This window comes from Eubalaena glacialis, chromosome 12, assembly GCF_028564815.1.
Source record: "Eubalaena glacialis isolate mEubGla1 chromosome 12, mEubGla1.1.hap2.+ XY, whole genome shotgun sequence".
NCBI lineage: Eukaryota > Metazoa > Chordata > Mammalia > Artiodactyla > Balaenidae > Eubalaena > Eubalaena glacialis.
This window is the reverse complement of record NC_083727.1, coordinates 25186534-25200955: the sequence shown is the minus strand read 5'-3', so window position 1 is coordinate 25200955 and position 14422 is coordinate 25186534. Positions and strand designations below refer to the sequence as shown.

Below are 14422 nucleotides of genomic sequence, written 5' to 3'. Positions count from 1 at the left end.
GTATGATGTCGTCAAAGTGTAATTTTTAGAAGGCTGATTTGAAGGTGGTGATAAAACTTTTTTGCTTGTGTATCCTCTAAAAGAATTTGAGAAAACAAAGTTTCTTTTGCATATTAATACTGTCACACCCAGTTTTTTTAAAAGGTTTAAGTAAATGCAGAGGATACAGTCTCCGGTTTGTTGTAAATGGTATCATTTTAATGTATTTAAACAGAATCCAAATATCATAGTAACTTGCTAACCATTATCAGCCATTTAAAAGATAATGGTCAGAAATTTTACATTTTTTCTTTTTTTTTTTTTTTAAATAAATTTATTTATTTATTAATTTATTGGCTGCGTTGGGTCTTCGTTGCTGTGCGTGGGCTTTCTCTAGTTGTGGCAAGCGGGGGCTTGCGGAGCACGGGCTCTAGGCACACGGGCTTCAGTAGTTGCAGCACGCGGGCTCAGTAGTTGCGGCTCACGGGCTCTAGAGCACAGGCTCAGTAGTTGCGGCACACAGGCTTAGTTGCTCTGCGACATGTAGGATTTTCCCAGGCCGGGGCTTGAACCCATGTCTCCTGCATTGGCAGGCGGATTCTTAACCACTGCACCACCAGGGAAGTCCCTACATTTTTTCTTTATTTTTAAATTCTTACCCGGAATCTGTCTGAATCGAAGAAAGAGTATCCTCCTGCTTGAAACTCTCTTATTGATCATCTTATCATTTTTCTGTAACAAAATATGTATTTAAACTTAAATCTATATTAAGAAGCACTTCTGGAATGACAGAAGAAGGACATCTAGAAATCTGCCTTTCCATAGAAACAATGAGAACACTGGCAAAAATGATCAAAATCAACTTTTCAAAATTCTAGAAATTAACTAAAGGCTTGCAATAATCCTAGGAGTGTTTATTCGGGGAAATGATTGAATTGTAGTAAGAACAGAGAATTTTGTTTTCTTTTAACTTGCTTTATTCCCATTCCTTCTCCCTAGCTCTGTGGTAGCTTTATTTTTTAAAATTTATATATATATTTGAAGTATAGTTGATTTACAATGTTGTTTTAGTTTCAGGTATACAGCAGAGTGATACCTGAATCACTCTGCTGTGTATATGTGTGTGTGTGTGTGTCTGTGTGTGTGTGTATATATATATATATATACACACACACGTATGTATGTGTATATATGTATATACTTTTCAGATTCTTTTCCATTATAGGTTGTTACAAGATAGTGAATATAGTTCCCTGTGCTATTCAGTAGGGCCTTGTTGTTTATTTTTTATACAGTAGTATGCGTGGTAGCTTTAAAACAAGCAACCTCGTAGTCACTAGAGGGGGAAGAACAGGTTTGGAGCTTCCCCAAAAGCCCTAGCCCCAGGGAACTCTCACCATTTGACCTGTCTGGAAGGTCCCTGGTAAAGCCTCATTCACAGGGCTGGTCTTTATTTGACCTGGCTCAGAGGTCACCCAGTGTTCGAAGCCCTCTTAGGATGTCTGCTGAAAACACTCAGCAGCAATTCTTTATCATTGCAACTGCCTGCAGCAGTGATACCAGTTGGAGCAAACAAGAAATGGGTCAAAAAACTTAAAAAGAATGTCTTGGAAGTAGGAGGTCCATAAGGGGCTTTGAGAAGCTCTGATGTATTCCTGGTGCTCTAGAAGACTGTGCACATGGCAGCGCTCTGAGCATGTCCAGGAAAGACCTGAGGAGGCCCTCATTCTCACCTCTGGCTGACCTTGAGGCTCTGAGTAAGCAGAGAGTAAAGGCTAAGTAAGGTTTTAAACTGTTGAAACATTGAAGGCTTGCCCAACACACACACACAGCCCCTTGGCGAAGGATGGGACACTTATTGGTTTAGGGCATTTAAGGAAGTCTCTGTCCAGTTATTAGCTGGACCACTAAGCTAACTGAGCAGAAACTTCAGTGGCTACACGTGACGAAAAAATAGAGACTTTACAGAATTAAACATCACTAAACAAACAGCAGTAACAACAACAGAAGCATATCCTGCAAGTAGAGAGAATCTGATTTTGAGTGCCACTTAATGTTATTTAAAGTGTCCAGTTTTCAACAAAAAAGTATAAGATACTCAAAGACATAGGAAAGTATGGCTTACAAATTTATTCAACACTTGCAGCCCCTATGTGAAGCTCTGAACTGGGCACGTCACAGGTGTTCAAAAACGTTATTTGAATTGACTTGTAATTAGCTGATTTTCAGAGACCCCATGTATTTTCTTTCTTCTGTAGTAAGTGTTTAACCCTAAGACAAACCCTGGTGTTTTTATTACGTCTTCTAAAACAGGGTCTTTATTAAACGATAGCTATTAAAAGAAGCCATACATTTGCCCAAATGAGTGTTTATTAGTATCCTGGAAAATTTGAAGGCTCTTTCTTTAGGTAATTATGTATAATAAACCTGCTAAGAAAACTGATTTATTCAGAGACCAGATCACTTAGAAATATTTCCTATATGAAGTTTATCTGTATAGTTTGAGTTTTTACAGCATTTTGAGAATATAACTATTGTACTGTTTTGCAGATGTCCAGATCTCTCTAGAGACCTGTAGTCAAGTACTCATATTATCCTGTATTTGACTTCTTTATAGTAAAGATTCAGAAGATTTTAGTGTGTCAGACCTAGTAAACTGGTGTTAAGTCTACTCATCAGGATATGCTGATTAAAAAAATCTGGCCTCAAATCCATAATATTTGCAGATGATAAACCTTTACCATTTTCATGATCAATTGCGATGATGGAAGAAATTCAGGGTTGTCATGCGCTGTATTGATGTTCCCTGATTCATTCCAGGAGCAGAAGGGGGAAAGCGGAAATGCTGATGGCATCACATCTGTGCACAGAGTGGAACAATATATTCCTGGTTCCAAATACTCATTTGTGTATATTTTTCTATATTTTTCGTCATTCTTTTTTATTCCAGTGTCTGTAAAAAAGATGAAGCAAACCTGCTGGACCCACAAGCTTCAAAACCCCGTGTCACTGCAAGGAGAAGATGCTCACTGAATTTGCTTTGATGCCAAGTAGGGGGGCAAGGGATGATTAATATCGTAGAGAATGTGGTCAGAATTCCAAAAGGTGATGACAGATTCCTGCCGTGGCTAATGCCGAGCTGGCCAGTATTCAAAGAGTGACATGAGAAAGGGCAACCCATAAAGCAAACAGTTGCTTACTGGCAATTGTAATTGCCAAAAGGATGGGTTTACAGTGGATCTCGAGGTTCAAATTTAACTGTTAAAGAACTTGGTTAGCAAAAGCAAGGGTCTTTTGTTGTTGTTCACTGTGGAAATAATATTGCATCTAGAGTAGGCGTGTGTGTGTGTACACGTGCATGTGTATGAAATTCCATTGATAAGGTGATATCTAGTTATTCATAGATACACTCATGTACACATATATATGACCACATGTGCCTTATTTCACTTGGCACCTGTTATAAACTTATTTTTTCTTATATTCTTATATATGAGTACATGTATCTATGATTAGTTTACCAATGAATATGACTTTTATTATTAAAACAAGTTGTCATCATAATTGCTAATGCCATTAATAAAAGAGAGATGACTACAGTAATCTGCTATTCTTGCTATTAAGTTTTTACATTGGCGTTTTTTCAGTAGCCATCCTAGGAAGACGGAGTTGGTTGGATTCTTGTAGTTGTCAGTGGTGATGTGACCCTGCAGCAGGTTCAGATTGTGTGGCCACATCTGTAATACTTGCAATTTCTCAGTTCAGTGCTCTTTTTTCTGCCTCTCCCCTTAGAGCTAGTCTCTGCAGTGAACATGGGATTCTCCTTTTCATATTTTCCAGAAATGAATTCCTGGGTTTGCTAGGTGAGGGGGGAGAAGGGGAGGTAAAGAGGCTGCTGTTGGGAAGAGCTAAGTGGAGACAAGACTGGGCCCACATGAGGATGACAATGCCCGGAAGAGTCTAGGCTTTGTGGGTTAGAGCCCAGGAGTGAGACCCCCCCCCCACTCCAGACACCCCCAGAAGAAGACAAGGCGGGGTGGAGTTCGGAGGAGTCTGAGCCCACTTCACCATGTCTAATTTCACCAGTGAGGCTGGGAGCAGGTGATGGGGGAGGCACTTGCACGGTCCAGGTGGGGCAAGGAGGCCAGAGGGGCCAGGTTGGCTGGCAGAGCTGAGCGGCAGGAACCAGCCCGAGGTGTGTCTGAGAGAAGCCAGGTGGGCTGGGAACAGTAGAGGCCTGGGTATGAATAGCAGAGTGGGAAGCTGGGCCCAGGGGAAGTGGGTGAGAGGCGTGGGCTGTGGGATGGGGGAGAGGCACGGAGCGGGTGAGCAGAGCGGCTCCAGGACCCACCGCTTGCGCCGCAGGCAAGGCAGAGGGGGCAGCCTTTCCTGACGGCGCTGTGTTCGTGGGGCTCCCGGCCTCGTGGGTCAGCACCGGCCTCCCCTCTCACTTTGCACCCTGCTCTGGCCGACTTTGGAAAGTGAGAAGGGAGGGGAGCACCTGGGCCCCCGTCAAGTCCAAATTTTGATACGTATTAGGCAAAGCTCATTTGAAAGTTATGAGGAGAGGTGGGGAATGGATTTTTGTTTTGATCATTTATAGCCTCCTTCTTCTAAAAATAAAGTGGCTTTCAAAAATACATGTAATACTATAAGAAATAATAAATAAGTGAGAATATTAGTAATAGAGATGATACTGTTGGGAAAGATAATGGACGTCTTGAGGCATTACAAGAGGTAGGTCACAAATGTGGCTGTCAGATTTCTAGCACACAGAGGAAAGAGGCAAACAAGCAGTGGCCTGCGCTACAGTGTCCATCAGATTAACAGATGAAGCAAAACAAAACCAGCGACTTATAAGATGTTATAAAATACTGAGCAATGTCCATGACAATGTCCTTTCGTAAATAAAACAAATTTATTAGGCCTGCTCACGTCATTCAAAACAGCCTGTCCAGGGAATAAAACAATGTGGTCCAAGTAACCAACTCTGGGACACCTGGCTTAACTAAGGGATAGCTTTTATCTAGCACAGGGCTCACACACCCAAATGCATCCAGGGTCCTGGCATATGAGTAAGTATATGAATGGGGCTGGAGTGGAGGCCTGGATGACCCAGAGAGGGCATGATACATCTAAAAGGCATTTATACGTCGTAACAAAAAACGCTGTACTGGTTTAATGAGACACTGCAGGCCAGACCACCCCACTGGAACTCTGATCTATCATCTATGGACTCTTTCTTAAAAATTGTTTCTCTCAGTTGAGCTTTTGGCAGATATTGAACAGCAGTGAGTTACGGATCGTATTCTTTGACGGATACCTGGTCTGCAGATAACCCATGTTGCCAGTTAATCATGCAGCCATATGTTTTACCCGTTGGACAGACTGGGGGGAGGTGAAGCCATTTGTCTTTGAAGCTGAGGGCTTTGGGAATCCAGAGGCAAGGGGAGCGGCCAACTCCACTGTGGCCTTTGGTCTCCAGGCACCATTCTGGGAGCACCAAGAGAGAAGTAGGTCAACGTTTTGGGCACACTGTGCTTATAACTTAGGTGGTAAAATGGGAATTACATATAAAAAATATGATTTAGGAGTTTTGATTATGGCCATATTTTGAATATTTGTGCAGGTAAAGGGGAGGCTATTGACAAGGATAATCAAAATCAGGTTCTAGAGTGTTTCAGAGAAGCAAGGAAAATGCTTTAAATTTGGATTATAGTACTCGAGGATGAGGTGAGGTCTTTTCTGGAGTCTTTAACAGTGCGGTAGTTTAACAACTGGGCAGTCTCTTTGTAGTTCTATATATGCACACATACAGGCACACATGCACACACTAGTGCACGCACACATGTACTTAATCTGGAGTTCTGTTCCCATCCTATGGTATTGCGGTTTGGTTCCGAGAGCTCTTGGACCGACCTCTCCTTCAGGGTGAGTGCATGCAGTACATGAAATGGTAGGGTGCTGTGTAGTTCTCCGTGATGCAGCGCCCTCAAGATCTAAATCTCCAAGCAGGAGAAAAGGCAGCCTGCTAATTTATTTCCTAGTACAGTGTGATCCCATTATATGCGAATTGAATTATGCAAATTTCAACTAATGACACATAAATAATAATAAAAGCTTCACATTATATGGAAAATTTCAACAGACACATTCCCCCAAGTTATGCATCAAGCCATCTCATATTTTCAAAGCCAGCAGGTCAACTGAATTATAAAAATGCTTTGTTACCCAATGTCATTACCTTTTCTTTTAAAGAGAAATACCTACTAACCCTTGGCAATATTATGTGAACTCTTGTTGTTTATAGAACTTTTTCATGGATTTTGGTGACATTGGTGTTATTATTTTAAAATTAACTTATAATTTAAACCTTTATTATAGCTTTCAAAATATCCAAGTATGCTAATACTGGTACTGGAAAAACATCCTGAAAATCTGTAACTTTGGAACAGAAATGTGATAAAACACTATGATATGCCATGCTGTCAATTTATGAGGTACAACTGAGAAATATTAGAGATAATGCTGATATTAAAAAGCACCAGTAAAGCAAAAATACAGCACAACGGCTGCAGATTTATGCATTCTGAGGATGCATTTCCCCATACTCTACCCCCAGACTAGGGGATAATCAGTCTTGAATTATGTAAGTTCTTTAGGAACACATCTCATGAATCAAATACAGCCATGCCTTTTATGAATCCCTGTTATCCAGGCTTGGAAAAGATTGTTTAGGTTGAAAAATACACATAGCAAGATACTTATTTGTCTGACACTGAGGAGAAAATCTTTAAGGGGTTAGAAGAAGTAAATTTTCCTTCTTCTTTAAAACTTGTCCGTAGATACTTAGTGAATTATTTTACGCACACCACCCTGCTTTGTTTGTTGTAGGGAAGCAGAACATTTCTTGCACTTCTTTACAGCTGGAGAAAGGAGGACGGTCACTTGCTGGTTGTAGCTTTGCTCTAAACACATTCAAAGTCCTTTGGTTTTTACATCAGGTAATATAAAGTGATAAAGCTTTTAATAATAATTGCTTATATTTAAGTGGTGCTTATTGTGTGCTGGACACTGTTCAGACTGCCTTAACAACTCCTTTGATGTTCATGGCAACCCTTTCAGGTAGGTGCTCACTCTCATTTCTGCCATTTTAACAGGTGAGAAGATAGAAGCGCAGGGAGGTTAAGTGACTAGTCCAAGGTCTTAAAACTAATAAGTTTAGAGCTGAGAGTCAATGCAGGCTGGCTGGCTGGCTCCAGAGTCCGTATCCTCAGTCACCATGCTCTGGCCTCTCAGGAAGCTCAGCGATGAGGATCCTCTGGTCAGAACCGTCATACCCCGAGGGGAACTTGCTCTGCAAACAAGGGGATGTGTTCCCATGTAAGACGAATTACTGTACGGAACAGATGCCTGTCGTAAAATAGTTGTTCAGAAACCCTGAAGTTTGCACTTGGTACCTGGATGCTGAAGGAGGGTAGAATAGATTATGGTAAGTCTGAGGAAGTGAGGGTGAGGGCCAGGCTCTGCCCCAGAGAGAATCCTGTGCTGAGTCTAGAAGCCCTGCTGCGACTCAGGGGCGGAGCAGTGGGCTGTACTCCCCCGTGGCCACCTTCCTCCCCTCTCCCTCCTCCAGCATCCAGTCACTGCAGAGTCCTAAATCCGACTGGGCCGTACTTGCCTTCAACGAGACGTTTGTTATACATGATACAATCTTCACGGTAGTGGGTTTACAAGGATGAAAATGACCGAGTCCCTACCTTAGGCTTTGTCTAGAAAGCCTCATGTGACTTCAGAAGCCCCTCCTCGCCCCTCCATCCCGCCGAACTCCCCATCTTCTTGTGATGCCTGAAACTATTTTAAGAGTGGTGAAAACAGTAAATTTCACAGTTAAGAAGCTGAAAATGGCAGTGTCTGGTTTGGGGGGTTCCTGTTAGCATGAATGAGTTTGTCAAGAGCTTTGGGTTTGTTGGGCAGCCAGTGTAAATGACTACAGTCAGGTCCTTCCCTTTTACTAGGTGGGGGAGGACCGAGGCCTGAGTTGGGGAGGAAGGATACAGGATGAGAAAGAGAGTGACAGACTTTGCCCAAGTGACGTCAGCCTCATTATCTTATTGTCCAGACTTGAAACTACTTGAGATTTCTGCCCAGAATGAGGTGAGCCCTGATTATTTTCACTTGGGCAGGGAGAAATAGAAGCTGAGTACGGAATATCTGACGGTGAAGCCGTAGAAACAGGTACTGGAGTGTTCCTATACATTTTTTAAAACCATGCTGACTTTGTATAAAGGAACCTTTTCTCATTTTGCTTGTTGGTCAAGCTGTCACAGTTCAGACTAATGTCCCAGGGGAGGTGTGTAACACAGGCCCTCACTGAATGTGGGATTCCCTTCTTTCCACTTCCCCCTTAAAGGTTTGGTTGTATCAGGTGTTTGTATTCCATTTATACCTTTGTGGGACTGATATTCTTAAGAGCTAGGAATTTTGTAAATTTAGAACCAGCTTTCAGGAAACAATCAAATATATTTCTATAATATGGCTAATTTGTTATAGGTGTGATTTTTGAATGCCACCAGTCCTGTTTTTTACAGTTAAAAAAATGTTTCCTGTATGTTTCAGTAAATTGCAAGACTTAGGAATTTGAAAAAGAGGCATGACGTTATTCATTTACTTACTTTCTAAACACCTAGTGTGTGAAATGTGAAAATACTTTTAAAAGAAATATCAAGTCCGTCTCAGCATTTAAAATTTAAAATTTGGGTATCGTGAATGCAAGGGTACTGCTAGGTCATTCTTTAAATTTGATTTCCTTAGTCCTGGGTTAATATCACTTTGGTTATTGCCATTACATTACAGAGTCACTGCCTTTGAGGCTGTTCCTCTGAAGGATTAAAGATAAAAGCAACTGAACTTTGTTTAACTGACTAATTAACATTTTAAGATACTAAAGGTGTCTACATTTCAGGTGACTACAGTTAATTTACCCAGTATACGTACCACTCTTCTACTTCTTTGCAGTGTGCTTCCCTACACGAGTCTTTCTGCCTAGGGTTACAGCCCTCTCTCTCCCTTGTGCTCTGCTTGTCATGTGTGGGTTTCATGTGCCAGTGTCTTTTCAATGCACCTTTATTCAGCACTGGATGTGTGCAAGGCATGAGCCCAGTGGTGCCAGGAGCACAAAGCTGAGTAATAGGCATCCTTTCCTGAGTCATCACCCGGTGGGGACCAACCACAGTGGGGACTCAAGTAAGGTTCAGTCCAGAACCTTCCTGGGGGTGGGGAGATCAGGATGCAAGGGAAGAGGGGAGTCCTGGCATCTAGAGATGGGCCTTGAAGAATGGGAGGAAGGGGAAGAGGTTTACTACGTGCCAGTCCCTGCTCTCAGTACCACCTGTGTATCAGTATATTTCATCCTTTTAAGAGCCATATAAGGTACATTCACTTGTTATCTGCATTTTATACAGAGGAAGCTGACACACAGAGAAGTAAAGTAACTTGTTCACGAGCACACAGCTCATCAGTGGTACTGCTGGGGTTCTAAGTGAGGTAGTCTGGTTGCAGAGTCCATGCTGTGAATTGCTACACTGGACGGTTGGGGTTTGGAGGAGTGAAGATTAAGTGTTGTGACACCCGGGAGGTAGATGGGGAAGCCACGGTGATCACGGGGGTAGACAGTTCGGTTTGGGCCATTTTGCTAAGTTCCTGGAATCCGACACTGAAGGGGATGATTGTAACATAGCCATAGGCTTTGTGGGTCCCATCATCTCTGCCGCTTCGTTTGGTGGCATGTTGTATTATATGAGGCAAGTCTGTCTTTTCTCCGTGGTATTCAGGATAAGCTAAATCCCGTGATAGTGTTTCGAGGGCCCTTTTGGAGCTACCATCTGAACTTGTTGATTCAGAGCTCCGTCATATTTCCTAGTTCACTGGAGTGATTCATTTTTTTTGTTTGTTTTTATAAAGTGAATGGTGTGGGTTTTTTTTAAAATTTCATTTTATTTATTTTATTTTTGGCTGCACTGGGTCTTTGTTGCTGTGCGCGTGGGCTTTCTCTAGTTGTGGCGAGGTGGGGCTACTCTTCGTTGCGGTGCTCGGGCTTCTCATTGTGGTGGCTTCTCTTGTTGCGGAGCGCGGGCTCTAGGCGCATGGGCTCAGTAGTTGCGGCTCGCGGGCTCTAGGGCGCAGGCTCAGTAATTGTGGCGCACGGGCTTAGTTGCTCCGCAGCATGTGGGATCTTCCCGGACCAGGGCTCGAACCCATGTCCCCTGCATTGGCAGGCGGGATCTTAACCGCTGCGCCACCAGGGAAGCCCCAGGAGTGATTCATTTTTAAAAGAACCCTGAAACTGCCTTTCATTACACCCACATCTCAGGAAGACCTCATACTACACTGTTACAAGTACTGACATACGGCTAATTGCACTGTGAAGGATTTGGACTTTTTGAAGCTTACTGGTATGTTTTTCAGCAGATAACGGATAATCAGAAAATAAATTCCCTTGGTACAACGTCACACCAGAAGAAAATGGTGAATGTTTTCGAACCCTGTCTGGTGTTATTCCAGTAGTAGAAATCTCCACACCAGAAAAACCGTACCTTTGGCGTGAATGGGCTAAGGTGGGATGGTAGCTTTGATCTCACACTTGGCCGTGGGTTGGAATCCCACAGCCCGCTAGCTGACCTTCTCTCTCTCTCTCTCTGTGTTTCTCCCCAGAAGCCCCTTGTGCCACACCGCTGATCTGCAGCTTCGGGAGGCCGGTCGACCTGGAGAAGGACGACTACCAGAAGGTGGTGTGCAACAACGAGCACTGCCCTCACAGCACCTGGATGCACCTGCAGTGCTTCTACGCGTGGGAGAGCAGCATCCTGGTCCAGTTCAACTGCATCGGCCGGGCCCGCAGCTGGAACGAGAAGCAGTGCCGCCAGAACATGTGGACCAAGAAGGGCTACGACCTGGCCTTCCGCTTCTGCTCCTGCCGCTGCGGCCAGGGCCACTTGAAGAAGGACACGGACTGGTACCAGGTGAAGCGGATGCAGGATGAGAAAAAGAAGAAGTCGGGGTCGGAGAGGAACACCGGGAGGCCCCCCGGTGAGGCGGTGGAGGAGGCCAAGAAGTGCCGGCCGCCCACCAAGCCCCAGAAAGGCCTGAGCCACGACCTGCCCCGCCGGCACTCCATGGACCGGCAGAACTCCCAGGAGAAGGGCGGGGGCGCCGCAGCCTACGGGGCGCGCTCCCCCTGCGGCTCCCCGGGCCAGTCCCCGCCCACCGGCTACTCCATCCTCTCCCCCGCCCACTTCAGCGGCCCCCGCTCCTCCAGGTACCTCGGGGAGTTCCTAAAGAACGCCATCCACCTGGAGCCTCACAAAAAGGCTCTGGCGGGGGGCCACGTGTTCCGAAATGCCCACTTTGACTACAGTCCGGCCGGGTTGTCAGTTCACAGGGGGGGCCACTTCGACGCGCCCGTGCAGTTCCTGCGGCGCCTGGACCTGTCCGAGCTCCTCACTCACATCCCCCGGCACAAGCTGAACACTTTCCACGTGCGGGTGGAGGACGATGCCCAGATGGGCCAGGGCGAGGATCTGCGGAAGTTCATCCTCGCGGCCCTCAGCGCCAGCCACAGGAACGTGGTGAACTGCGCCCTGTGCCACCGGGCACTCCCGGTGTTCGAGCAGTTCCCGCTGGTGGACGGAACTCTGTTCTTAAGCCCCTCGAGACACGATGAGATCGAATACGATGTTCCCTGTCACCTTCAAGGTACAGGTGTTCACTCACCTTGCCTGTTTTCTGTTTGTGAGAAGTGAAAAGCCAACAAGAAGGGATGGCTCTGTTCGGGCTTAATTTTAACCGATGGTGTGTTTTTGTTCTAGTCAGGAGCTAGCTAACTTTTGAATATTTCAGCCCTGCCCAGTGAGGTGGTGGAGGTGGTGTCCTTTCCTCTGATGTCACACTATACCGAGTACAGTGGTCCTGGTGGGTAATTTTATGTTTCTGTCTTGCTGTAATTTGAAGAGAGGATTCAGGTGTATAGTTTTTCGTAATTGAGAGGAACTTTAGAGAAGGAATTGCATAAAAATGTTTCACTTGCTATAAAATAGTTGCCTTTGAAACCTATGTTAATGTGCCCAGCAAGCTGTGTATTCTCTTTGATCCTTGTAAACATAACACAGCGAGGGAAGGGTCAATGTGTTTTTAGATTAGTTGAATTAATCTTGAAATGTATGAAAGGTGAGACTTTCTTGATAGCAGCAAAAGGAAAATGAAAGCTCAGATATTACCCTGGTGGTGAGGCGTGGGGAGCTTATTATTATTAGTGCTGTGGATGACATACAAAGACTGGGACATTTCAGCCAGAAAATGAATAACAGGGGGTGGGTCAGTTGACAGAGAAATCTGTCAATTCATGTAAAACTACTGAATTTATATAAATATGGGATCTGTGACATATAACCCATTTATAACTTTAAAAGTGTGCTTTAAAAAGCCTATAGTAAAAATGATATATCCCCACCTATCTTCTTCCCACCCACCCCTGCTGTCTCACTTCTCAGAGTGAGACACTTTCAAATCTTAACTGATTCTTCAGGTTTTTACCATCATAATTTTAAAACTGCTATCTTCATTCTCCGATTTTAGATATTACCTCTAGATTTACTTTTAAGGTGGATGATGGTTCATGCTTTCTTGCATCTTCCCCTTTCTCTCAGGATAATCCATCACAATTCTTAGTTAAATCCTTAATGATTTTGTTATTATGAGTATATAAATATTTAGTGCTGAGCCAAGAAGTATAGATGTATTTCCTATTTAGAGAACTGTATGTTCTGGGACTCCTTTTATTTTTATCAAAGTTAATAATTGCTTCACATTTTCATTTGCTAAGCCTTTTTTTTGAAGCTTTGGCTGGTGGTTCTAACTCTCCAGCAGCTCTACAAACCACCCTTCAAAAACATGTCCACATACCTGTCAAACATTTTTTTTTTAAAACATCTTTATTGGAGTATAATTGCTTTACAATGGTGTGTTAGTTTCTGCTTTATAACAAAGTGAATCAGTTATACATATACATATGTTCCCATATCTCTTCCCTCTTGCATCTCCCTCCCTCCCACCCTCCCTATCCCACCCCTCTAGGTGGTCACAAAGCACCGAGCTGATCTCCCTGTGCTATGCGGCTGCTTCCCACTAGCTATCTATTTTACATTTGGTAGTGTATGTATGTCCATGCCACTCTCTCACCCTGTCACATCTTACCCCTCCCCCTCCCCATATCCTCAAGTCCCTTCTCTAGTAGGTCTGTGTCTTTATTCCCGTCTTGCCACTAGGTTCTTCATGACCTTTTTTTTTTTTTTCCTTAGATTCCATATATATGTGTTAGCATACTGTATTTGTTTTTCTCTTTCTGACTTACTTCATTCTGTATGACAGACTCTAACTCCATCCACCTCACTACAAATACCTCCATTTCATTTCTTTTTATGGCTGAGTAATATTCCATTGTATATATGTGCCACATCTTCTTTATCCGTTCATCCGATGATGGACACTTAGGTTGCTTCCATGTCCTGGCTATTGTAAATAGAGCTGCAATGAATGTCAAACGTTTTTATGAATTTTCTTCTAGAAATTTCCTTCATGGAGCCTTTCATCTTCCTACTCCTGTCTGTCCTGCTGCACTTAATGCCTGCTGTACTACATAGCTGTCCTTCTAGGAATTCTTTCATGTCTTTCCTATTTTTTGTCTTCTGTTTCCTAGATCCCATACTTTCTTTTTTCTTGGTAAATTTCCTCAGTTTGTTAAGAAGCATCCCCTAGGAGCTTTCTGAGAAAGGAAGCATGGGAATAGATGTTTTGAGATTTTGAAAGTCTAGTAGTATCTTGATTCTATCTTCACACTTCCAAGTTATAATTATTTTCCCTTTGGAATAGTTTTCCCTTTGGAATATTTTCCCATAGTCTTCCAAGTTATAATTATTTTCCCTTTGGAATTTTGAAGGCATTACTTCACTGTCTCCTGTCTTCCAATGTTGCTACTGAGAAATCTAATATTATTCTTATTCCTGGCCCTTTATTTCCCCTTCCCATCCTCCAGAGGTTTTTAGATTTTCTCTAGTATTCTGAAGTTTCACCATGATGTCTTTTTTTCCATTTGTTGGGCAGGATGCTTTCTTGGCTTTTTGATTTTGTAAACTTATAGTCTTCAATTTGGGGAAATTTTCTTTTGATTTATTTCTTTGATGATTTCCTCCCATTTTCATCTTTCTTTCTTTCTTTCTTTCTTTCTTTCTTCCTTCCTTCCTTCCTTCCTTCCTTCCTTCCCTCCCTCCCTTCTTTCTTTCTTTCTTTCTTTCTTCTCTGTAGAACAGTTCATCAGATGTTGGACCTCTTAGATTGATCCTTTTTTTTTTTTTGAGGAGGGGGGAGATCCTTTATTATGTATATTTTC

At 43.3% G+C, this 14422-nt stretch overlaps 1 protein-coding gene across 1 annotated transcript in view; it reads left to right on the top strand.

The window, feature by feature from the left end:
- Positions 1-14422, top strand: part of HECA (hdc homolog, cell cycle regulator) — a 43444-nt gene that overhangs the window by 17603 nt on the left and 11419 nt on the right. Inside the window, exon 2 of the mRNA XM_061207482.1 lies at positions 10693-11733. Within this exon, the coding sequence (XP_061063465.1) occupies positions 10693-11733 (1041 nt within the window). The remainder of the gene's footprint in view (positions 1-10692; positions 11734-14422) is intronic.